The following is a 23,685-nucleotide window of genomic DNA, read 5'->3' as shown; positions in this document are numbered from 1 at the left end:
AAGTTTAGGCACTAAAATGGATAAAAACTGATAGTTTAGGCACTAAACATATTAAGTTTTTAACGACGTGATACTAAAATAAAATAAAAACTAAACATTACTTAAGATTTTGAAAAAAATTGAAAGTTTATGTACTAAAACAAACTAAAACTAATAATTTATATACTAAATGTGTAGTTTACCCTTTAACTTCATTGTCGTGCCCTGATTATTAAAATTCATACACCAACACGAATCAACTTACTTTAATGGTTAAAAGAATTATTATTCCTAAAGGCCGGATTCGAGCACCAACAACTACGGTAGGATGATTGTGCATTTATTGTCAAATGATTTAATATATTTAAAACATATTCTACTTTATAATCAAATTAGGTTAATCATAAAAAAAAACAGACACCAAACAACACTATTCAATTGAAGGGTGAGAATACGACATGATTAACATTTTTCTTATTTTGTTTTAAATTTAAAAAGAAAAAGAAAAAAAATGATGTTTGCATGAGTCGAAAAGCACGATAGAAATCAACCATGACAACTGTTTTTATTTTAAAATAATATTGCATTTGTCATATGGGCTTATTAATTTAAACTATGAAAATGATATCATATATATATATATATATATATATATATATATATATTAGTGTTTGAGGCATACGTGGATGCACATGAACAATACTTATTTAGATATTGTGGAAAACAATTATGTATAAGAATGGTTGGTCATCGGTTTGAATCTTAGATAACAAATTTTATTGGTTTTACGCATGACAGACACATAATTTTATATTAGGATACGAATTTGAATTTATCAAATTTTAGGAGTGAACTTGAAATTATCAAAATTTAAATGGTGAAAACAAATTTTCAATATAAAATACATAGATAAATTCTAAAATATATGATAATGTTATATTTTTAGGAGACGATCACCCCTACCCCGCCTAGATCCATTTCTAATTTTATGTAACTATTTTTATAAATGTTAAAAAGAAAGACTTTGAACAGTTATGTATACAACATGTGTGCTTGTTTTTCTTCTTTTTTATTATAATATATTTTTATTATAGTATTTCTTTATTAATTTTTCTTTTTTTTCTTTTTAATAATTTTATCGTTGTTAGTCTCTTTTTTTTACCATTGTGATTGATGACGACTCCGGTCTTAGTATTAGTCGTCAATCATTGATATTCGTCATTTTTATTATAATATTTTTTATCTTTCTCTTATTTTTTATTTTTAATAGTTTTATCTTTATGACATGTCTTTTTTTGTCTCTATGACACGTTTTTCTGTCTTTATGACACGTTTTCGGTCTCTTGCTCCTTGTTTTCGCTTATCCTTTTTTCAGGGTTGAATTCGACATCATTACGATTGATCAATATGACGCTTATTTGTTATCATGTTTATATTTTATGTTTTGGACCCTCGAATTAGAATGGGGTACGTAATTTGCGTGTGTGCATGGTATTTTCACGTTGCTAGGTTCTAATTTACAGTTTGTCGGTATGCTTTTAATAATTTTATCATCTTTTGTGGTTCGTTTGTTGATGAGGTCAGGTCTGTTCGTATATATCTTTTTGTTCGAGTTTATTTGATTAGATTTTTTGACCTTTTTTTTATATGGTCTTTGTTTGGTATTAAGTGACTAATTTTCTAGTGGTTAAGAAAATGTTTAGTTTACGACTATAATTGTAAACCTTCACTGTCATTTGGATATTTTTAAGTAAATTATTTCGACAATCCTTCTACATTTGATATGTAATTTTATTTAGTCCTTTTTTTAATTTCTTATCATTTTGATCATTTTAACTTCTGATTTGATTTAATTTATTTTTATTTTATATATTATTTTTCATTTTGAACGATATAAATTTTATTTTGTCACAATTTAGTCATATTATGTTAATTAATTTATACTTATATGTTTAATTTAATAAACAAACAATGTACTAAAGGTAAACTAATAAAGTAAGCAGCTTGATATCGCTTAAGTAAATTTTGAGTTTGAGTTCTTGTCTATACAAAAAATCTTCGTTGGGAGACTCATCCAACAAAATCAGATGTGTAACCAGATTAATTCAAATTAATTAAGACGAAAAAATCGATAAGAAAAAAAACTAATAAAGTCGGGAGCATGATATTATTACAGTCCATGGCTAAGAAGTTAAACACGTATCCAAAAGAATTAAATGGCCTCTTATAGTGAGCTACTATAACCCCTACCTATGTTTTGTCAATTCATGTCCCTTTCTTTTCCTCCAAACAGATATATAAAACAATTCATTTCTTTTCTTTTTTATTAGTCAACAATTCATTTCTAAATGTGTTTTCACACGCGAAAAACTTAGAAAATAAGTTTAATATAATCATTTAATCAATGTTTTTCGTTGTTGATTAATATAATGTTGATGTTTTAGTTTTGTCTTAACGTGACAGTCTACAGTGATGATAACATGATTGTCTATAATGTTGACATGACAATCCACAGTAATTGATAACGTAACAGATAACATGATAGATATGTTAAATTGATAACTCATACATGACAGATGGACTGACACGTCAATACTACGAAGCGCTAGGTTAACAACATGAAATGTCACATCAATATTGTAACGATCAAAAGATAAAAAAATATTAGTCAAAAAAATTACACTAAATTTATTTTCTAAGTTAGAGGATCACGTTGAGAGAAAAATAATAAAAGTGTTATATTAGTTTTTTTCTCTCAAAAAAAAAACATAAACCTCTTGTATCCCTTTACCTACTTTTTATTATCTTTTGTGTATGTTTTATAGTTTGTGTTCAGGGTTTGTAATTGTCAGTATTATTAATAATGTCTTCCTCAAAGCATATATGAGACCAAGGTGGAACTTCGAGGAAGAAGATACATGTGAGTAGAACTCAATTCGATTTAAAAAAATATTTTTTTTTAAATTTTGAGTCATTCAAATAAAAGCAAATTTTAATTTGAGTTTTTAAGTTGGAATCGAGTTCAGATTACTAATTTAAAAAACCGAATTTAATTTGTTTTATAATTTAATTCTTGATTTTTTTTAATTATTCTTTCATTTCATGTTCAGTTTTGACTAAATTTGAATCACTAACTCCTAAATTATCGTAAACTAGAAGGGGCTTAGTAAGTATTTATAAAAAAATAAGTTCAAATTTAACTTATATATTTTCAATATTAACACCTTAAAAAGTATTTAAATTAAAAAAATGTGTAATTTACTTAGTCTTAAAGTGAGAAAATATCAAATTCTCTTTAATCACTTAATAAAAAATGAAAAAAAATCCATTTTTTCAACCTTCCCCACAACCGCAAATCATCTGTTTTTTTTAATGGAAAATATTACCAAAATAAAAACAAATTCCCATTTATTTCACGTTGTGATTCATGCCTATTTTAGTACACCTCACAGGTACAGAGGTACTGCCATGGTTACCCTCCAACACCCAAATAGAACTCTTCAATTTACAAGTTTCACAAAAAAAAAAACTCCTTTCTCTCGTTTTGATTTATTTGTTGATCATCATCAAATCTTTTATTTTCTTGCATGATGAGCGGTTTACAAGAGTGGCCCGAACCGATAATCCGGGTTCAGTCCTTGTCCGAAAGTGGCATCCCGATGATCCCGGATCGATACGTGAAGCCACTTTCGGATAGGCCCGTCATAAATCAGTCCGAAGACTGCGACGACATCAACATTCCTCTAATCGATCTCACACGGTTTATCCGATGACAAAATCGATCTTTCACCAACGACGATGGACCGGATTTCTTCGGCGTGCCGGGTGTGGGGTTTTTTCCAAGTCGTGAACCACGGAGTCAGCCCCGGTTTAATGGACCGGGCTCGAGAAACGTGGCGGAGCTTCTTCCATTTGCCTATGGAGATCAAGCAAGGCTATTCTAACTCACCAAAGACTTACGAAGGTTATGGCAGCAGGTTAGGGATCGAGAAAGGCGCCAATCTTGATTGGAGTGATTACTATTATCTTCACTATCTTCCCTTAACCCTAAAAGACTACAACAAATGGCCCGGTTCTCCGGACTCGTGCAGGTAAACCGATAATGATATCAATCGAACTTTTTATTTACATTATGTTGTCATGCATGTTCTTTTACTTACAACAATTAATCGAATTCGAGTCGAGTTAATCCAAATTCGAGTGTACGAATACGATCTTGATCGTTTTCGGTGAATGTAGGGAAATAATTGATGAATATGGGAAGGCGTTGGTGAAGTTGGGTGGAGAATAATGAAGGTTTTGTCTCTAAACCTCGGTTTAAAGGAGGACCAACTTCAAAATGCATTTGGAGGGGACAACTTAGGGGCATGTCTAAGGGTTAACTTTTATCCAAAGTGTCCACAACCCGACCTTACGCTCGGGTTGTCGTCGCACTCGGATCCCGGCGGCTTGACGATACTCTTACCGGACCATCAAGTGCCCGGACTTCAGGTCCGAAAAGACGACCGGTGGATCACCGTCAAGCCTACTCCACATGCGTTCATTGTAAACATCGGGGATCAAGTTCAGGTGAAATTCCTTTAGATTTTTTTCTTTTTAAATTATTCGAATTAAATCAAATTTATTTTAAAAAAAAAACGTGCCACATGATTGCTTTATGTTTGATTAAGTGAAAGTATATATTTAATCATTCAAATATTTTTAATAAAAAATCATTTAAATATTTGGGGTATTTTTTTAAGGAAAAAAAAGACAAAGTGGATAGACATGATGAATTTTGAAGGCTACAATGTTTTGTGGGAATGACACAGCTTTGAACATTCTAGTATATTCAGACTTCACTTGCATGTTCCACGTGTGTTAAAACGTAGCACGTCCCAAATTTGTTTGTTTTCCCAATTTGGGATAGAATAAATTTAGCCCCTAAACTTATCTTTTTTTAAAAATTTGTCCCTTAATTGTATTCTCCACATTACTAGTAAACTTGTTTTTCTGAGGTATTATTGTTATGTAATACGCTACGATTTTACTACATGAAATAAAAAAGCAAATTTAAAGAAAATTTATTAAAAATACCCTAAAGTCAAAAAGTCTAAAAATTTATTAAAAATTAATAGAATTTTTAAAAAATAATATTTGACAATAAAGTGTCATCCATTAATTTTAAAAAAAACTTAAATTTAATGGTCAGCTTTACTCAAAGGACGAATAGATGAAATTTGAGGATACATGAATTAATTGAGTGCAAGAAAATAAGAGTTTAATTAATCTTTTTTAAAATAAATTTTGACACCTTCAAATAAAAAAATAATCAAATTCAAAGATAAAAAAAATATCTTTATTAACGTTAAAAAAGTTTAGTACTTAAACTATCAGTTTTGATCCATTTTAGTACCTAAACTTTAAAAAAAAAATCCAAAAATTAACATTAAATTTTGAATGGGGATACTAATATGAAACAAAAACTGAAGTTTAGGTATGGTTTTAAAAAAAGTTAAAGTTTAGGTACTAAAACGGACCAAAATTAGTAGTTTGGATACTAAACTTGTATTTTACCCATAAAAATACAAGTAATACAACTTCACTTATGAAGTTCTTTTATCTCATTATATGCTATAATAATTCATAATATATTTTTCCAACCATGTGATATGCTAATAAAATGTCATATTATTAAATTCTGAATAATATCAAATATATCGAAATATATTTGTTTATTTATTTATTATTGTTTAATAATTTATTTTTATTTCAGGTGCTGAGCAATGCAAATTACAAGAGTGTAGAGCATAGGGTGATAGTGAATTCAGGGATGGAAAGGGTATCATTGGCATTCTTCTACAACCCCAAGAGTGATATACCAATTAAACCGGTCGAAGAATTGGTTTCTGAAGAAAAACCGGCCCTCTATCCACCAATGACATTCGATGAATACCGGCTCTTCATCAGATTAAAGGGTCCGAAAGGTAAATCCCAAGTCGAATCTCTCAAGTCTATAAGATGTACATGTGATTGACACTATCGTTACTATTGCAAATCCGATTTTACGTTACCGATCGAACCGATCGGTTCAGATAAAAGAGCCGAGGACCGTTAACTATAACCTAGTATTCTTAACATTAATCAACTCAATCGGTTAAACCGGTTTTTTTTCCTATTGTTTCCTTCCAAGTATGAGAATTATTAAAAAAATTGTATTTTTTTTGCAAATTAAAATTAGGTTGGACCAATAGGAAAAAGAAAATTAAATAGAAATTATTAATTTTTAAGTGTAGTGTTGTGAACTATATTCTTAAGGGCCCTTTGTATAATTGATTGGAAACTTTGGAATTGACTAAACATTGTCCCACCACTTGCGCCACTTACCCATAAAAAGAAATTGCACGTTTTAAAAGATAATTAGGCCTACAAAAATAAAATAAAAACCGACCAAACATATACATTCAAACACGCAATCAAAGCACGAAACAACCGACCTCATAGATAAGAAATTGTTGTTATTCTCTTAGGTTCGAGCATCGAGAATGTCAGGGTGTGAGCGTTCAATGTCAAATGGTCGAGAGTTATCTTTAAACATGTACTACCTTATACTTACACCAGATTAATAATAAAAAAAGACGGAATCATAACACAAATCAAACGTTAAACATAAGTGTATAAACATTCATTATCTGATGATCGAGAGTACAATCCACTGTATAAAGGAACAAAGGAACCCATCATTTATCTAAATGAATATATTAATTAGAATATAATGATATATCAATATTTAGGATCATATAAAGTGCATTATATGATTACATCCGCATGGGATCAGTCCATTTGAAACCTTGGACATCAAAATATATAGATACTTTTTAGTTCACTTTCGTATCCCACTAATGTCGATTTTTTTATTAAATTGAAATATATTTATAATTAAAAATCAATTTATTTTATTTAAATTAGATTATTCTTTTACTTTGCTTATATAGTTCTTAAGTCTAATTTGGCTTGATTACTAAAAAATTAAAAGGGTAAATTTTGTGTTTAGTGCTTAAACTATCAGTTTGTCCTTTTTAGTATGTAAATTTTTAATTTTTTTCGAAATCATACATAAAATTCAGTTTTTGTTTCATTTTAATAATCCGTTCAAAATGTAACGTTAAATTTTGGGGGAAAAAAGGAAAGTTAAAAGTACTAAAACGGACCAAAACTGATAGTTTAGGTACTAAACACGTTAAGTTTTTAACGACAGGGTACTAAAATGAAACGAAAACTAAACATTAGGTATGATTTTGAAAAAATTAAAAATTTAGGTACTAAAATGAACCAAAACTGATAGTTTAGATACTAAATGCATTATTTACCCAAATTAAAATTGAGCTCAATCATAGATAATTAAATTTAAAGTTATATTATGTGTGGATTACAAATTATAAGACTAGATCGTAATATAAAGCTTAATTAGAAAATAATTGTCTAAACTATACTTTTTTTTAAATAGGTGTCCAAACATTTTTTCAATTCTTTCATATGCCTAACATTATAAACATTATTACTTTAAATTCTTCAATCGTAACGACTGTTAAAATATTTCGTTAAGTGAGACACGTTATGTTTTGATAATTTAAAAATACTATTTCAAAACAAAATATTAACATTATATTTTAAACATAGTGGATTGTTATATTTTATGGTGTGGGTAGGGATGGGCATGGGTAGATTCCGATCCGACCAAAAAATATAAACCCTCCATCCGAAATTTGACCCGACCTGAGTTTAGGGGTGACTTCATCGACTTGAACTTATTTCGATTTTTTGAGATAAAATTCGAACACAATCTAAACCAACCCAAAATAAAGATATATATAAAAAATTCAATAAAAATATAATTTCAAAAAATAATATCTAGATGATTATTTTTGTAATTATCTTTAAATATATAAGTTAAATTTATATTATTTTTTAGTCGGGTCGAGAATTTTTCATCCTAAACTTGAAGCCAACCCGAACATTTTTTTAAAAGAAAACCCGACCCGAACCTAAACTTTTTTTTAATCTAACCTAATCAAATCGAGCTAAGTCAGAACCCGTCGAGTTTGAGTCCCGTATCCATCCTAGATATGGGACTTGGTCCCCATATAAAAGATAAGAAATTTGTATGAAGCTAGACTCTCCCACCTCAATAGCTACCTTTTGGTGTGTGGATCTCCAAAGGTCTATATCAAGTTAATCACGAAAATTAAACATTAAACATCCATTAAGCTATCAAATTTAATCAACCATAATTGAATAGACAAAAGAATCTATCTTCTGAACACACAAATTAAACTTGACTAACTCTAAACTGAATTTTAAACCTCGAATTTCAAATTGAATGGACTTAAATTGTATTATTAAGTAGATAAATCTCTGAATAATAATAGTAGGAAAAAAAGAACTATATATCGAAATCGATAATAACGAAAGGACCAAAACCATAATTTAATTGATAAAAAAGTACAACTCTTATATATTTGATTAAAAAAAGTTTAAGCAAATGATCCCCTAACTATAGAGTAATGCTTTATTAAGTCTCTCGATTATTAAAAATTACAAAATGATCATTTGATTATAGAGTGTTGCTTTGTTGAGTCCATCAACTATTAAAAGTTACAAAACAATCACCCGAGTATTCATTATGTTCTAGACTCGTCCTTTTCCGTTAAACAATTAATGGTTGTTTAAGTTGAACGTTAACATGATGATTACGATGTGATAGTCGTTTGAGATTTTAGGATCAATCTTTATCGTATCATATTCAAGAAGTTATTGTTCAACTAAGAATATCGTCAATTTTTATCTAAAATGACGGGTTTGTAGTATAATATATAATCGGGCTACTAATTTTTAATAGTCATAAAACTTAATAAAATAATATCTTATAATCAGGGGACCATTTGCGTTATTTACCCAAAAGGTTTTTACATGTTGGAGGCTCAATCAAAGAATTCCATTGCGAGAGAAGTGATAAAGAGAAGAATAGAAGATAAAGATATAAAGGGAAAGTGGATGGAAAAGAGAGAGCTTTCAGTGTCCAAATGATGAGAAATCTATGGCCCTCGACAAGTTTTTACAGTCACACACCACATTCAATCTCCCCTAGTCAATTCCCACGTGCTCAAACATGATTTTTTCTAATATTTTTTTAAAAGCCACGTGGACAAATTCATGTACTAAATTATTACATCATTGCTGACATCAGATCGTTCAACCACAGCTCAAACAAGCTGTGATACTAAATGATTCTAGTTTAAACAACTCTATATATATACATTCTTTTTCAAGTGTGTATTAACGGGAGTTGATTCAAATAGTAAACAATTTCGTATCGCTTAAGCAATGTCTTGAAGTCCAGTCCTTATGTACGTAAAAAATCTTCGTTGTAAGACTCACCCGCCAAAACCAGGTGTGTGAAGCAAGTTAGTCCAGATTAATCAAGACAAAACCTTTTAACCGAGAGGACAACCAAATTTTTTTTCTTATTTTTCACGTGTAGATAAAATTTGTAATCTTATTTACTAAATCAAAACCACTTAAAATTAATATTTATAATGTTGTTATTGAAGAAAGAAGTTTCGAGGACATATTATTGATGAAAATATAAAAGAATCGAAGCATTGATAGAATTTATCTTGGAAAGAGTTGAAGATGAAAGATCAACTTGAATAAAATAAAAAATTAAGGGACTAAATTGTAAAAAATAAATAGTATTAATTTATTATCAAAAGAGAAGTTAAAGTTACACATATTATAAGGTAGTTAACCAACATGTAATTCAAATTTGATTAAAAAAAGTATACTTAAAACAAATTCAAACTAGACTCGAACTTGAAATCCAAACAAAAAATTCGAGTTGACCTGAATAACTCGATTTTATAATCGAATTGAGTTTTGTTCAACCCTACAAACCATTAATGATTTATGCATCATCCTCAATATCCATCCACACGATTCCAAAACTTGAAGAAGTGGAAGACAAGGAGTTATGAGGACATTTGTAAACAACCTGAAGATTTTACCAGCAAACATCGGCTGCTACTGCCTGGCCTTCTTTTGGCACGACGGACATTTGTAAACCTTAATCATTTCAGCCTTGGCCGGTGTTATCCTCACGCACTTTCCGTGGTACCACCGTTCGCAGTTGTCGCAACCGATCCAAAACTCGTCCGAATTGTAACCTCCGCCACAGCTCCCACAAAAGGTATCACCCTGCTCTTCTTCCCCGTCCTCATTACTTTCGTCTGCTAACTTAGGATTGCTTCTTGGTTGTCCATCGATCGACCTCTGAAAGGAAGAAAAAAGACGAAACAAAATCAATCGATCGTGTTAACAGTTTGAATTGCTTTCATCATCGTTGTCATGGATAGAGGGATAAGAAAATCCACCTTTGTGCTGTTCCGTGATTTGCTTCCACTCTCCGGTGCGGGCTTCTCTTTCACAGGCTTCCGTCCACCTACAACTTCAAAGACGGTGGGAAGATCGTTCATCATGCTAAATAAGCGCTTCCTGTTGAGTGAAGGGAGCGAAACTCATCATCAATAGTTCTATAAGAATACGAGCCAGAAGCGATAAATAGAGCGCAGAAGGTTGATATCATAGGACTTAAGAATGCAATAGCCAGTGCTTGGTCCCATGCGATTTTATCAAATAACATTCGAAAAGGCATATCAAAAGAAGCAACATAATCAGATCTAATGCAACAGGCAGAGCCGGCAGTAATTAACCGAGTAGAGATAAGATTAACATATTAACGAAAACCGAAAGAGGAAAAGGGTGGGGGTTGCCAGCTGTGTATTTACGAAAACATTTTGGGGGCAACATGATAGCTTAGTTTGCTCAGTTTGAAGGGGGTTGTTTTGTTTGCTAGGTTTGCTTAGTCCCACTATCGATTCTTGAAAGGATCGTTATATTTGGTAGCGAAGAACTAGATCTATACCTACCTACTATCATGAAACGAAACATCAAACAAAGAAAACACAAATCGAAAAAAGTATAGGTACAAACTCCGATAATGCTAAAGTGAATGTTAAGTAAATAAACCAATCATTTAAATGCTAAGCATCTTAGTTCACAGATTGGTTTGGAAATGACGTTCGAACTAGAACCCCTTAACCCAGGATGCAAACGTCCTAGACAACGGAGAAAGTGGCCTCTACTTAAAAGGATACATGAGATGGAGGATAGAAGGTATAGATCTCCCGATTTACACCTTCTGATTTAACGGAAAGCTCCAGATTGGAGTAAAAAGAACTGGCAAAAGTTATTAAGAGTAAGAGGAAGACCCCTTTCTCATTTCTCGTTTATGTCGAGCCAAAGAATTCGTATACCGAAACTAATTTTTAGAGCAAGAGGCAAAAGCACAGATCATAAGCACAATGTAGGATAAAGAGCAGAGAAACAAATGTCGCAACTCCAAAGAGGACATATTCCAGAACAACGCACCTCTCATTGCAATTAAGGCGAGCACCGAAATAGAATGCCACAGAGAGCAACCAACAATCACTATGCACAGCAACCAGTGAAAGCCAATCCTCACGATTCATCCCGTCTCTTGCAAAATTAATACCCAAAGCTGGCTCGGGGAGCTCTGATGGGACTTCCTCTGCCGGTAAAGCTACCTCCCATGCCTCGTTTGGGTATCCATACAAACACAAATTCTCCTTATCTGAGGAACAGCAAAATAACTGGAATCAAAGCCATTAATTTCTACGAAATGCTCAACTCGATTCGATATTTGCATACAAAAAACCGTTCCATCTCTAATCAGATGTACTTAAACGGTAGTTGCGTGAACGAATCCACACCAAAGAACAACAAACCAAAGCTCTATAACAAAAAGACACAATGCCCAAGTCGAACCGGCTCTTTCGATCACCTAGAGACCTTAAAACATTTGAAATTCCATCAGACCATAAGGAAGTAGAAACCTTAAAACAATTAAAAGGGAAAACATTCTAAGCAAAATCGAACCGGCTCGATACGATCACCTAGAGACTAATTAGCTCGCATCAAATTAAACGCATCGGAAGAAACAGAACGTCCATCTTAAGTTTCTCGTCAACTTTCCCAGTAACCAAACAGTAAAAAACAACTGAATAAGACGGAAACTGACCTGGATCACATTGCGAGTAGAAATCGTCTACATCTGATCCAAAACCAAACCAAAACATAAAAAAAGAAACTCAAATATTAAACAAAATAACAAATTGAATGAATGAAATTAGGGTTTACAGAAAGAGGGGAAATTTACCGAGTGTGAGAGCACGAACGATAGCGGAGCGTCGAGCGTTATAGTCTTTGAAGATCTCTTCAACGGTGCGAGGACTAGAAGTAGCCATTTTTCGCTCTAATAATTTCAAATTGTAATATTTTTCAATCGATGATTCGATTCAGAGACACACAAAAAAATAATTTAACTAAGGGGAAAGAAAAAAGGAAGAGTTTTCGAAGCTCAGGTGTACGGAAACAGACAAGAGAGGAGAGAAAGAAGGAATAGGGAGATTTGTCAGTTCGGTTGGCAGCAAAATAAAGAACATGACGAAAGATCGGTTTTTTTTAGCAGATTTCATGGAACATGCTGAAGCCGTGTTTGGATTAGGCCCAACCCAAAATGATAAGGCCTTGTTTGGGGTATTTCGAACATGACTTTTTTCTAATATTTAGAGTACCTAAATTATTAGTTTTGATCTTTTTAGTATCTAAATTTTTAATTTTTTAAATTATATTTAAAGTTTATTTTTTTTATTTTAGTACCTGACGTTAAAAACTTTTGTTTTTGTTTCATTTCAGCACCCTTCAAAATTTAATATTGAATTTTGAAAAAATTAAAAGTTTAAGTATTTAAGCAGACAAAAATTGATAATTTAAGTACTAAACGCATTAAGTTTTTAACATCGAGATTAGGCCCAACCCAAAAGATAAGGCATTGTTTAGGTATTTAAGCGGACAACAATTATATGGGTAGTTTTAATCCAAATAATAATCCATAAGCAACCCAAACGATTTTCACTTTTTACGAAAAAAGTCCTTGAAGCTTTGGGGATATGGGGTCTAGATTGGATGAGTTCTGATCTCATTCGATTTTGTAGATTTTTTATTTTAATTTGAATTTGGGTTGAGATTGGATCAAGTTTTTCTCAAGAAAAAAAGTCGGATTGAATTTGAGTTTATGGTAAAAAAACTCATTATTCGACAACCAAAATAATAGTATAATTATTCTTTATATATTAAGAGATAATTAAAATAACATCTCTCTTTATATTTTTTAATTCGGGTACTAATTTTTATCCTGATATATATATATATATATAAAGTTGGGTCAGATCAGGTCAAATACAAGTTTTTATCTTAAAAATTTGATGAATTTCGAGTCGAATAGAACCTTCCTAAACCCAAATTAGATCGGATGACGAAAAATCATAATACTTAAATTAGATTCGAATCAACCAAAAACTTGACCTGACTTATACACATCCTTTCCTATTGAAAGAACTAATAAATAGTATATATTGAATTAAATTGAAACATGAAGAGATTAGAATTTAACATCTCAAAGTTCATAGACTTTTTTATTTTAATTAAGAAATTGTCCCATCGACATAAAATATTATATAAAAACTAAATTTTAAATTAGAAAAAAATGGACAAGATCATAATACATGTCCAAAAAAGTTTGAATGTTGCAATTTCATCCCAAACTTTTTAATGATTTTGGGAGACATTATTGGAACGTTCAACAGCTGGGGATTAATTTACAACGAGGGTCGTGGTTTGGAAATGAATTTGAAATGTTCAAAAGTTTAGAGATCAATTCAGAACGTGTCTCGTAGTTTTAGGATGGAATTAATATGTTCAAAAGTTTAGGGATGGACGTGGATTATAATTTAAATACGTGTGATGAAATTAACTCATTCTAATGTTAGAACCCAAATTTATTGAAACCCACCTTCTAAAGGACGCAAAAATGAATAATTTAAGCTAAACCCTAGCTTTGATGTCACATTATTACAAAACTAGATCTTTATCCATTGAAGTTTTAGAGACCTACCTCTTAGCTAGCTAGTATTGGTTTAGATGGACATTGATGAGTTGGATTTTTGGCCAACCATATTGTCCTATATTGACCAACTCACCTACTATAGTATTAAACTTTGGTCATCGTCTAATTTAGTCACATAAATTTTCAAACTCAATTATCCAAAGCATATTCTTTTGGTATAATTATGGTTATGATTTATTGATTGATACATCCGCATGATTATTGCAGAGATAATCTTCTTAATTCGATTTATTTCATTCTTAATATTAGACTTTAATTCTGTAATGTTATTTAAAAATCTAGCGTTTCATGCCATCAGATAATTTAATAGTTGATATTCGATGCATGTTTCCGGTGTGGACATTTTTAAAATCATATTTAGCATTTCAAAATAAAAATATATATAAAAGGGAAAATTGAAAGGTGGCAATAAATATAAAGGGGATTACACACTTTTGTTTTAATGGTCACACTATTCATGGGGAAAGAAGATAATTTCATTATATCATGAACTTGATTTTTATTTATTATTTATTTAATTTTGCTATAATGCCATGGCCCCATGAAAAGTAGGTTGCACCAATAAAAATAAATAACCTACGGTCCCCCACACCAAGTAATCAATTATTAGGGTATAAATGTAATACATAAAAATTGATTTAAAATTCATTTTCCAGTTTTACGAACCAAATTATTTCAGTGGTTAAATGAATCGTTGTTATTTCTTAAGATCACGGATTCAAGCATCAGCGAATGCAAGGGTAATTGAGCGTTTATTTTCAAATGATTGAGAGTACTCATAACAGATAATACTTTGTAATTTATGATCGAATTTGATTAAATTTTATTTTTTGAATTTAAATTTGATTTAAAATAAAAATTTATCCATTGAATTTAAAGTTAATTTCATTACATGTCTCTAAACTATAGCTTTTATTTTAAATTGGTCTTTAAACTTTTGAATATCCCAGTTTCATCCTTAAACTATGACTCACATTCTAAATTAGGCCTTACACTTTTGAAAATTATAATTTCATCCCTAAACTATGAGCTTCTTTCTAAATTAGTCCATTAACTTTTTAAATCCAATTTTATCCCAAATTCATCCAAGTGTGTAATTAGTTTCAACCATAGTTTAACCTAAAATTTGTTTTTTTCAAAGATATAATGATATAATTTGGTTTAACGATTTTATTAAAAAGGGATGCAATTAATATATGCACATAGTTTGGGATGAAATTGGAATTTTCAAAAGTTTAAGGACCAATTTAAAATGAAGATCATAATTTGGTGATGGAATTAAAATGTTTAAAAATTTGAAGACTAATTTAAAATGATAGTTATAGTTTAGGAAAAGAATATTTAAATTCTTTCAAATTTAATTTTTTGGCCATCAATAAATTAATTTGTCCTAAGAATATAAATCAAAATTAGAAAAAAAATAAATGCTCCTGAAATTTTCTATAAAAAAGGGGTAAATCCCTCCTTTCCTTTCTTTGGAAGCATTCTTTTCCATGTTGAAAATTGACAAATTCAAAATTCAAACATTGATTTTTTTTTCTTAAAAAACAGTAATTTATATATTCAATATACTTATTTTGTCTTTTCCAATAAAAAAATTATTTCAAATTAATTTAAATAAATTATAAAACTAAATACAAAATTAATTATTAAAATACATTATATTAAAACAGTTTGTTGAAGAAAAAATTCTATTAAGTAGTATATATATTAAAATATATAATTAAATTAATTAAAAAGAGAAAATATTGATGAAAATAAACAAAATTGAAAACCACAGTTAAACCCTGTCAGCTTCTACCTCTTTTCAAAGTTGGTTTCACAACGAAGAAAAACACCCAAAAGATAAAGAAAAAACACGCAGAAGCTTAAACATGGTATTCTGTTCATGTCGTTTTCCAGAATTGACTCTCAAAAATCACTTAATTTCCACACTTACGACACCTAAAACACGAAAAACACTTGAGAGAGAGAGAGAGAGAGAGAGAGAGGATTGCTAATTCTTTTCCTTGGTATTTCTGTTTTCATGGAGGCGAGCTTCGAAGTTGAAGCCGTGATCCAGTTCTTGAGGGAAAATGGCTTGAAAGAAGCCGTGAAAGCTCTAGAACAAGACTTGATGGAGGAAAACGAAGAAGAAGAAGAAAAGGTGTGTGCTTTTGATTTCGAGAAGTTCTTGTTCCCGATGCTGCCGCCGGTGAGGATTCCGGCGACAGTCCAGAGATCGGAGGAGGACGAGCAAGTGAATTCCAGCGATGGGTCCGGCTCCAATGGCGATGAATTCGTCAGCTTGAGGTCTTCTTCTAGTGATGTTTGCTCTTCACGTAAGAAGAAAATTAACTCATCTATTCATCTCAAGTTCATGTTTATAGTAAGTTTAGTTACTGTCCTAGTTTTAATAGATCTTTAGAACCAATATAATATTCTGATCTCGATATCGATTATGCTACACATATTCAGACATAGATGTCCGAATATATTCGACACGAGGACGGACGAACGAAGGATTTTACGTTACGGTACAAACCTTTAGTAAGTACCAAGTATATTAATACAAAATTATATCATCAAAAGAAATACATTAAATCCGACACTCACATCCGAATCCGAGTAACATAGGATTTTCACTGCCATTTGTTCGGTTCTATTTTTGATATCTAGGTGGCTGATAGGAGGTGAATGTTAGTTAATCCATATGGACGTCATGTTTGCAGACTTTGTGAATCCATATGGACTTCATTCTGCATCTCAGGCTGATTCCGATACTTCTTCAGATAGCTTATCTCAGTTCGGGACGGCACGCGAGTATCCGGATTTCGAAATGCAGAATGACTTGTTTTGGCATGAGGACAAAGATGAAGACCACTTCTTGACTCCCTGCTTCGCTGGGTCGGATTTCTATGGTTTCCCGAGTCAGGACAAGTTTGTCACAACGTCGGAGACAGAGATGCATCGTGATAATAAGCTGATTTCATATGACAAATCCGATGGATCTCGAACAGAAGATGGCGTTGATTACTTGGACAAGCCTTGCCTTTTTAATATGGCCAGCACAAATGGGGAAGACGAGGCTCGAATTATGGATTGTTATCATTTTGATAAATGTAATGGGCTTGAAGGCGACATTGTACCTGAGTTGAAGAACCGTGCTTATAATTCCGAGGGACCGGGTCTTTATGATGAAAAACCGCTGAACTTCGGGTATATAGGCTCTAAAGGAACAGATTTTGATGATTTTCGAGTAAAGGTTGCTGGAGACATCGATGTGGATCATAATGGAGCTTCTGAACATAAATCAAAAAAGAATTTTTACTCGGCCAGAAGGGGTTCAAATGACTTGATTGATGGGTTTGGAGGTGATTCTGCCTTGGTGAACAAGATTTCCGAGAATAAATTATTAACCGAGACAATCGACGGTAATGAATTTGAAGATGGAGAACTCGGTGAACTTGAGGCTACTGCAAATGAAGAGGGTGACGCTACAAATGAACTTCAAATGTACTCTAATGAGGATGAATACGAAGTATTCGATTTGCGAATCATTCACAGGAAAAACAGGTTAGCTTTACACCCTTAATCTGCTACAGAGTTTGAATATATAGATATTTCAAGGCATGTGCTGTAGGTTGATGTGTATCGCTTAGTCCGTAAAACTTGTACATTATGCCATGTGCAGGACTGGATTTGAAGAAAACAAGGACCTGCTTATTGTGCTAAATAGTGTCATCGCCGGAAGATATTATGTAACGGAATACCTAGGTTCGGCTGCTTTTAGTAAGGTTGTTCAAGCCCATGATCTTCTCATGGGGATCGATGTTTGCCTGAAGATCATTAAAAACGACAAAGATTTTTTGGACCAGAGTTTGGATGAGATTAAGCTTCTAAAGCTTGTTAATAAGCACGATCCCGGAGATAAGTGCCATATTTTGCGTCTCTATGATTATTTCTATCACCGGGTACGTTAGTTAAACGGCTATTGCCACCCCTCTCATTCTGAGTTTCTTGCAGAACCATTCCGTAAGTGCTTATTAATGCTAATGATTGGTTTTATCACTCGTGCGAAATCGGTCCAGGAGCACCTGTTTATTGTCTGTGAACTGCTTCGAGCAAACTTGTATGAATTTCAAAAATTCAATCAAGAATCGGGTGGGGAAGCTTATTTTACACTCGGCAGGTTGCAGGTTCGTTCGAACGGCTACCGGCTTGCCTGCACTCTTCTTTTAGTTCTTCGTTTCTCTCGATTTCAGTTACCTAAATGTTTATGAAGTATAAGAGGATAGCACTTTAAGTTAAACTCGAATAATTTGCTGTTGATATTCTCTCGTACAGATTATAGCTAGTCAGTGTTTGGAGGCACTCGATTACTTGCATGAGTTGGGAATTATTCATTGCGATCTAAAGCCGGAGAATATTCTTATCAAAAGTTATAGGAAATGTGAGATAAAGATTATCGATCTCGGAAGCAGTTGTTTCCGGACCGACAATCTGTGTGTGTATGTTCAATCTCGCTCCTATAGAGCCCCGGAAGTCATCCTTGGCCTGCCATATGACCAGAAGATTGACCTCTGGTCTCTCGGGTGTATCCTTGCCGAGCTATGTTCAGGGGATGTATGTCTTTAATTTCGATGCTTGCTACCAATCATTTGAAACAACCGTTCCTCGGAAACGATTTGAACCGTTACTCATTTTAAGTACCTATGTCTTTTTATAGGTGTTGTTCCCAAATGATGCAGTCGTGATGATCCTCGCCCGAATGGTTGGAATGCTCGGTCCTTTCGATACGGAGATGTTGGAGAACGGGCAAGAGACATACAAGTATTTCACAAAAGAATACGATCAGTACCACATAAATGAGGTCTGTTCGCCGTTTCCTTTCAGCAATAGAAGTACAACTTCAATCTGTTTCGATTTAATACGATGAACTCATACAGTTTCTTTTCCTATCCAGGAGACGGACCAACTCGAATACATCATTTCCGAGGAGTCTTCGTTGGAGCAGCATCTTCAAGTATCTGATGTGCTGTTCGTCGATTTCGTTAGACACTTGCTTCAGATGAACCCTGAAAGGCGCCCAACTGCAAGGGAGGCATTACAACACCCATGGCTTTCCTACTCGTACTAAACTGGAACTCAACCGAATCGCCGGAGGAACGACGCTTTCTGTGAGTATATTACACACTCATCAAGCAATATCTTATGAGTCGAGCATATTTCCGATATCGATTTTGGTTTTATGTATAGCAAAAAAAGTGGATCACACTTCATATTTATTAACATTCTTTTAATTCATTGATTGAATCTCTTAATGCCAATAACTGTATATGCTTGCGCGATCACACACACGTAGATACATACATATATAGATCGTTTTAAGTTTCGTCTGCATTCGAATCGATACTTGCTCGGATTACTGTTTATGTTCCTCAGAACTTCATCTGTTTTTAATTTCTCCATCATTGAATTCTAGTACTATGTTTTAACTTGCCTGCAAATACCAGAGTTGCAATGTTACCTTGTTCATCAAGTAACAACAATGGAACCGAAGGATCTAATACGATATAAACTAGATTAATTCGATCTGTTTTTAGGTTTCTCCTTCATCATTGAATTCTAACACTATGTTTTAACTTGCCTGCAAAATTTGCAAACACCATAGGTACATTACTACCTTGTTCATCAAGTAACAACGGATCCAACAGATCCGTTGTTTGTTAGAATCGAAATAATACGATATAAACTAGATTAACTCAATATCCGTCATGTCGAACTATAAAATAATAAGTTCAATACTAGATGTGGAAGTGTATCTCACTCCATTGTTAACTTATTTCTTGGAGATCACTACATATCTGTCATGTCATGTCGAACTATAAAATAATAAGTTCAGTGCTAGATGCGGTAGTGTATCTCACTCCATTGTTAACTTATTTCTTGGAGATCACTACCTATTTGTATAATTGATTATTAAATTAATTTATAAGTATTTATAATTTTGTCCCTCACTGAATGATATATACAATTTGTCAATTTATTCAACTTAACCTTTGAACTTCAATTTTTAATTATAAAATAAGTGTTCCAACTATACCGCTTTTCTCAAATAGATGCCTAAACTTTGTTTCAATTCATTTAGGTGTCTAAAGCTACAAACGTTACCATTTTACCATTTTAGGTTTTCAGACCGTAACGGTAGTTAAATTCTATCTTTAAAGGACACGTTGCGTTCATGTAATTTTGAAAATTTTATTTAAAATAAAAAATTAAAATTATATTTAAAAAATCCAAAATTTTTGAAAAAACTTAAAAAATATCCCAAACTTTGAAAACCCTAAACCTAATCCCTATACCCACGTCATTGTCACCCTTTACCGTCGACTGAACCTACCTCCGACCGCGCCTCCAGGCCCTCCACCCAATGTCCACCCATGCAATGAACAATCATCGATGGCGCGATTTATATCGATAAATGATGTGACATTTGGGAAAATAATCGTGACATTTGCGCGACCCGACAACGTGAGTGACGACAAGGATGATGTTGGCCAAAAAGGGAGCGACATCAATGGCATCAACGGCATTAGCAACATCGGTCGTGGTTGGGATTTGGAGATTTGGGGTTTAGGGTTATAGTTTTTTAGGGATTTGGTTCTTTTTGTAATTTTAGATAAATAAGGTTTTTTTATAAATACAATATAATAATTTATTAAAATTTTATAAAGGCGATATGTGTTCTTTAACGACAGTTACAGCCCGAGCACTTAAAGCGATAATGTTTGTAAGTTGTAATGTTAGGCACCTAGATGAATAGAAAAAAGTTTGGACACTTATTTTGTAATTAAACCTTATTTTATTAATATGTTATACCAAGATTGTACCACCTTATCATCTAAAAATATTAAAATATTGTATGATGAGGTGACAAAATCTTATATTATATGATCATTAGAAAGATTCAAATTTCGAGATTATTATAGGTCGAAAATTTCCATGGATTAAATTGAAAAAAGTTGTCAAATTTTAAAGATTGTTGCAATTATCCCAAAAATATAATAAGAAATACATCATCCAATTTGTCTTTTAGTTTAAGCAAAGCATCACGTAGGCTTCTTATGACAACTATAACTATCAACTAATATTAAATTTGGAAAATAAAATCATACAAGCAAACATTTTTTTTGAATTAATCATTGATATCCGATCTATTGACCGACTAATCCAGATCATGTATTGCAGAGGCGAATGCGACCCTCCCATTCCAGTTTGCTCCATACAAGCATTGTCAAATAAAAGATAGAAGTTCATGAACTAGTTCAATAAAAAAATTAATTATTTATTAATATTGGGGTATAGTATACAAATGATCTCATGACTATAATATATTGTTTTGTTGAGTCTCTTGACTACTAAATGTTACAAAATGACCACTCACCTATTCATTATATTTCAAACTCGTCATTTTCTGTTAAAAGTTTATGGTCATCTAAGTTGGACGTTATCATGTAGACTGGCACATGATAGTCGTTTGAGATTATGAGATCATATTTTATCATATCTCATTTAGCAGGTTAACGTACAGTTTAGACTGTCGTCAATATTTTGACGAAAAAGGACGTGTTTGGAACAATAGTCGAGTGAGTATTTTATAAATTTTAGTAGTCAAGGGGCTCAATAAAGTAACTCCTTATAATTGAAGGACCATTTTGTAAATTTTAATAGTCAAAGAACTTAATAAAACAATATCCTATAGTTAGGGGACTATTTATATACTTTACCCTTAATATTATTGATATTATAAAAGAACAAAGCCATTGCAACAATGATTTTCCATTGAATTCTTGTTCAAGTCCAAAGAGAGGCTCTTGCAAAATCATCATAATCTAAGCATTAATTTTAAAAAATCATATATATTAGTTCAAATATTTTTTGATTAATTTGGGTAAGTAAAAGACAATATTTGTTTAAAAATAACTCTCAATCTTTCGACATTAAAGGCTCACACCCCTGATATCTATGGTGCTCAAATCCGGGTCATCAAAGAATAACAACAATTCTTTTATCACGAAGGCTACTCGATTCATGCATATTGTTCAAACATTAAATGATAAAATTATTTAAAAATTTAATCAAATAATTTAAAATAATTAATACAAATAAATGTTATTATCGACAATAAAAAATAAACATCATCCGCCCTAAGATAAAAATATATATAATAATGATAGTATGTTAATAAATTAATGGGTAAACTATGTCGATAGTCCATTTTGTTATTAGTTTGATCGAATTTGGTAACCGAAAAAAATTAAGGGGAAATGATACCTTATGTTATCGATATGTTCTATTTTAGTTCTTATGCTATTAATTTTGTTTAATCTCCTTTTATTTTATGTCCCTTTTGTTGAAGTCTCTAACATGATTGAAGGGTTGAAATCGAACAAATAACGTTAGGGACTAAAATTAGATGGACTGATGTCAACATTGACAATTTCCCCCTTAATTTTTTTCGGTGACCAGAGTAGATCAGACTGAAAACATAAGAGATTATCGGCTTAGTTTACTCTAAATTAATTGAATCATAATTTAAATATAATTTATTTATTTATAATGATATCGGATCGTAGCTTTAAACACAATAGATTCGTTCCTGACATGGAATTCTTAGCACAATGTGTCATAAACAACCCAAAGTTGTCTCTTCTCGTCGGCTGATGCTAGATTCCATTTTTCACTCTCACTATCAGCGCGTGAAGCATTTTCATTAGAAGGATAAAGTATAGAAATAGTCCCCTGACTATTAAAAGTTACAAAACAGTACCTCAACTATGGGGCAATGCTTTTTTGAGTCATCTGACTATTAAAAGTTTCAAAATGATTATCCAACTATTCATATGTTCCAAACTTATCATTTTCCATTAAAAATTTTGACGTCCGTATGAGCTTAAGTTAAAATGTTGATTGGGGTATGTTAAAATTTAGTTCAAGAATCGTTTGGGTTGTATTTTGTGGATAGATTATCCGTTTGTATTATGTCGTCGAGTCAGTGCTTGAAAGCAACGGTGGTGTCAATATACATCATCAAAATATGATTTTAATGAATATCTAAATTCAGAATAATATGAATATAAATCAACCACAATCCTAGATATCCAAAGTTGAACTCACCTTAAAAGTAAATATATTCTTTATTTTATAATTAAAATTTATAGTTGTATATATGAATTTAAAAGTTACATCTTCATAAGTAATATAAATATAAATAATAAAAGAGTCTACAACACACGTCACATACCGTAATGTACCATAATTTAAATTGGCATCACAATCATTTTTATGCATTGGATTTACAAAAATCAATAATTCAAGTTAGTAGCCTATTGTATGAATAACTTAATTAACTTGTTATTTTTTGGAAAGAATACGAGGTTCATTTTGATAAATTAAAATAATAGAGACTAATCTTTCAATTATTATAAAATATAGAGATGAAATTAATAATTAGTCCTTAAAATTATTTGCCCCAAATTATATACTATAAGAATAGAAATGAAAGAGCTCGTCACTCGCTTATCTCAGCGCGTGGGAAACAACGTCACTTTCTCTAGACTATCTCGAATCACCACCACACT

General features: G+C 31.8%; 2 protein-coding genes, 1 long non-coding RNA gene and 1 pseudogene across 3 annotated transcripts; 3 read left to right on the top strand and 1 right to left on the bottom strand.

Moving 5' to 3' along the window:
- Window positions 1-3,476: 3,476 nt before the first annotated feature.
- LOC120176668 lies at window positions 3,477-6,031 on the top strand (annotated as a pseudogene).
- A 3,877-nt stretch (window positions 6,032-9,908) lies between these two features.
- Window positions 9,909-12,484, bottom strand: LOC120176669 (PHD finger protein ALFIN-LIKE 2-like). Its single transcript, XM_039183051.1, has 5 exons — window positions 12,254-12,484; window positions 12,116-12,148; window positions 11,446-11,668; window positions 10,389-10,509; window positions 9,909-10,287 (listed from the first exon to the last, which is right to left on the bottom strand). The coding sequence occupies exons 1-5, from the start codon at window positions 12,339-12,341 to the stop codon at window positions 10,039-10,041; spliced, it is 714 nt and encodes a 237-aa protein (XP_039038982.1). The 5' UTR covers window positions 12,342-12,484; the 3' UTR covers window positions 9,909-10,038.
- LOC120176670 lies at window positions 12,433-23,211 on the top strand. The gene is made up of 3 exons (XR_005521343.1): window positions 12,433-12,507; window positions 20,232-20,242; window positions 23,202-23,211. It is a non-coding gene; the product is annotated as an uncharacterized LOC120176670 (long non-coding RNA).
- LOC120176667 (probable serine/threonine-protein kinase dyrk1) lies at window positions 15,930-19,336 on the top strand. The gene is made up of 7 exons (XM_039183050.1): window positions 15,930-16,383; window positions 16,774-17,617; window positions 17,736-18,015; window positions 18,133-18,240; window positions 18,389-18,667; window positions 18,771-18,914; window positions 19,008-19,336. Exons 1-7 carry the CDS (start codon window positions 16,089-16,091, stop codon window positions 19,179-19,181), a joined length of 2,124 nt encoding a protein of 707 aa, XP_039038981.1. The 5' UTR covers window positions 15,930-16,088; the 3' UTR covers window positions 19,182-19,336.
- Window positions 23,212-23,685: the final 474 nt, after the last annotated feature.

The sequence above is a fragment of the Hibiscus syriacus genome, unplaced genomic scaffold (assembly GCF_006381635.1).
Source record: "Hibiscus syriacus cultivar Baekdansim isolate YM2019G1 unplaced genomic scaffold, ASM638163v2 tig00112249_pilon, whole genome shotgun sequence".
NCBI lineage: Eukaryota > Viridiplantae > Streptophyta > Magnoliopsida > Malvales > Malvaceae > Hibiscus > Hibiscus syriacus.
This window is presented reverse-complemented; position numbering and strand designations above follow the sequence as displayed.

Coding starts and splice junctions, on each gene's coding strand:
- LOC120176669 (XM_039183051.1), bottom strand. CDS start 12,341: ATGGCTACTTCTAGTCCTCGCACCGTTGAAGAGATCTTCAAAGACTAT. Junction 11,669..12,115: donor CTACTCGCAATGTGATCCAG/GTCAGTTTCCGT, acceptor GCTGTTCCTCAG/ATAAGGAGAATTTGTGTTTG. Junction 10,510..11,445: donor CGCCTTAATTGCAATGAGAG/GTGCGTTGTTCT, acceptor TTCACTCAACAG/GAAGCGCTTATTTAGCATGA.
- LOC120176667 (XM_039183050.1), top strand. CDS start 16,089: ATGGAGGCGAGCTTCGAAGTTGAAGCCGTGATCCAGTTCTTGAGGGAA. Junction 18,016..18,132: donor ATGATTATTTCTATCACCGG/GTACGTTAGTTA, acceptor AAATCGGTCCAG/GAGCACCTGTTTATTGTCTG. Junction 18,915..19,007: donor ATCAGTACCACATAAATGAG/GTCTGTTCGCCG, acceptor TTTCCTATCCAG/GAGACGGACCAACTCGAATA.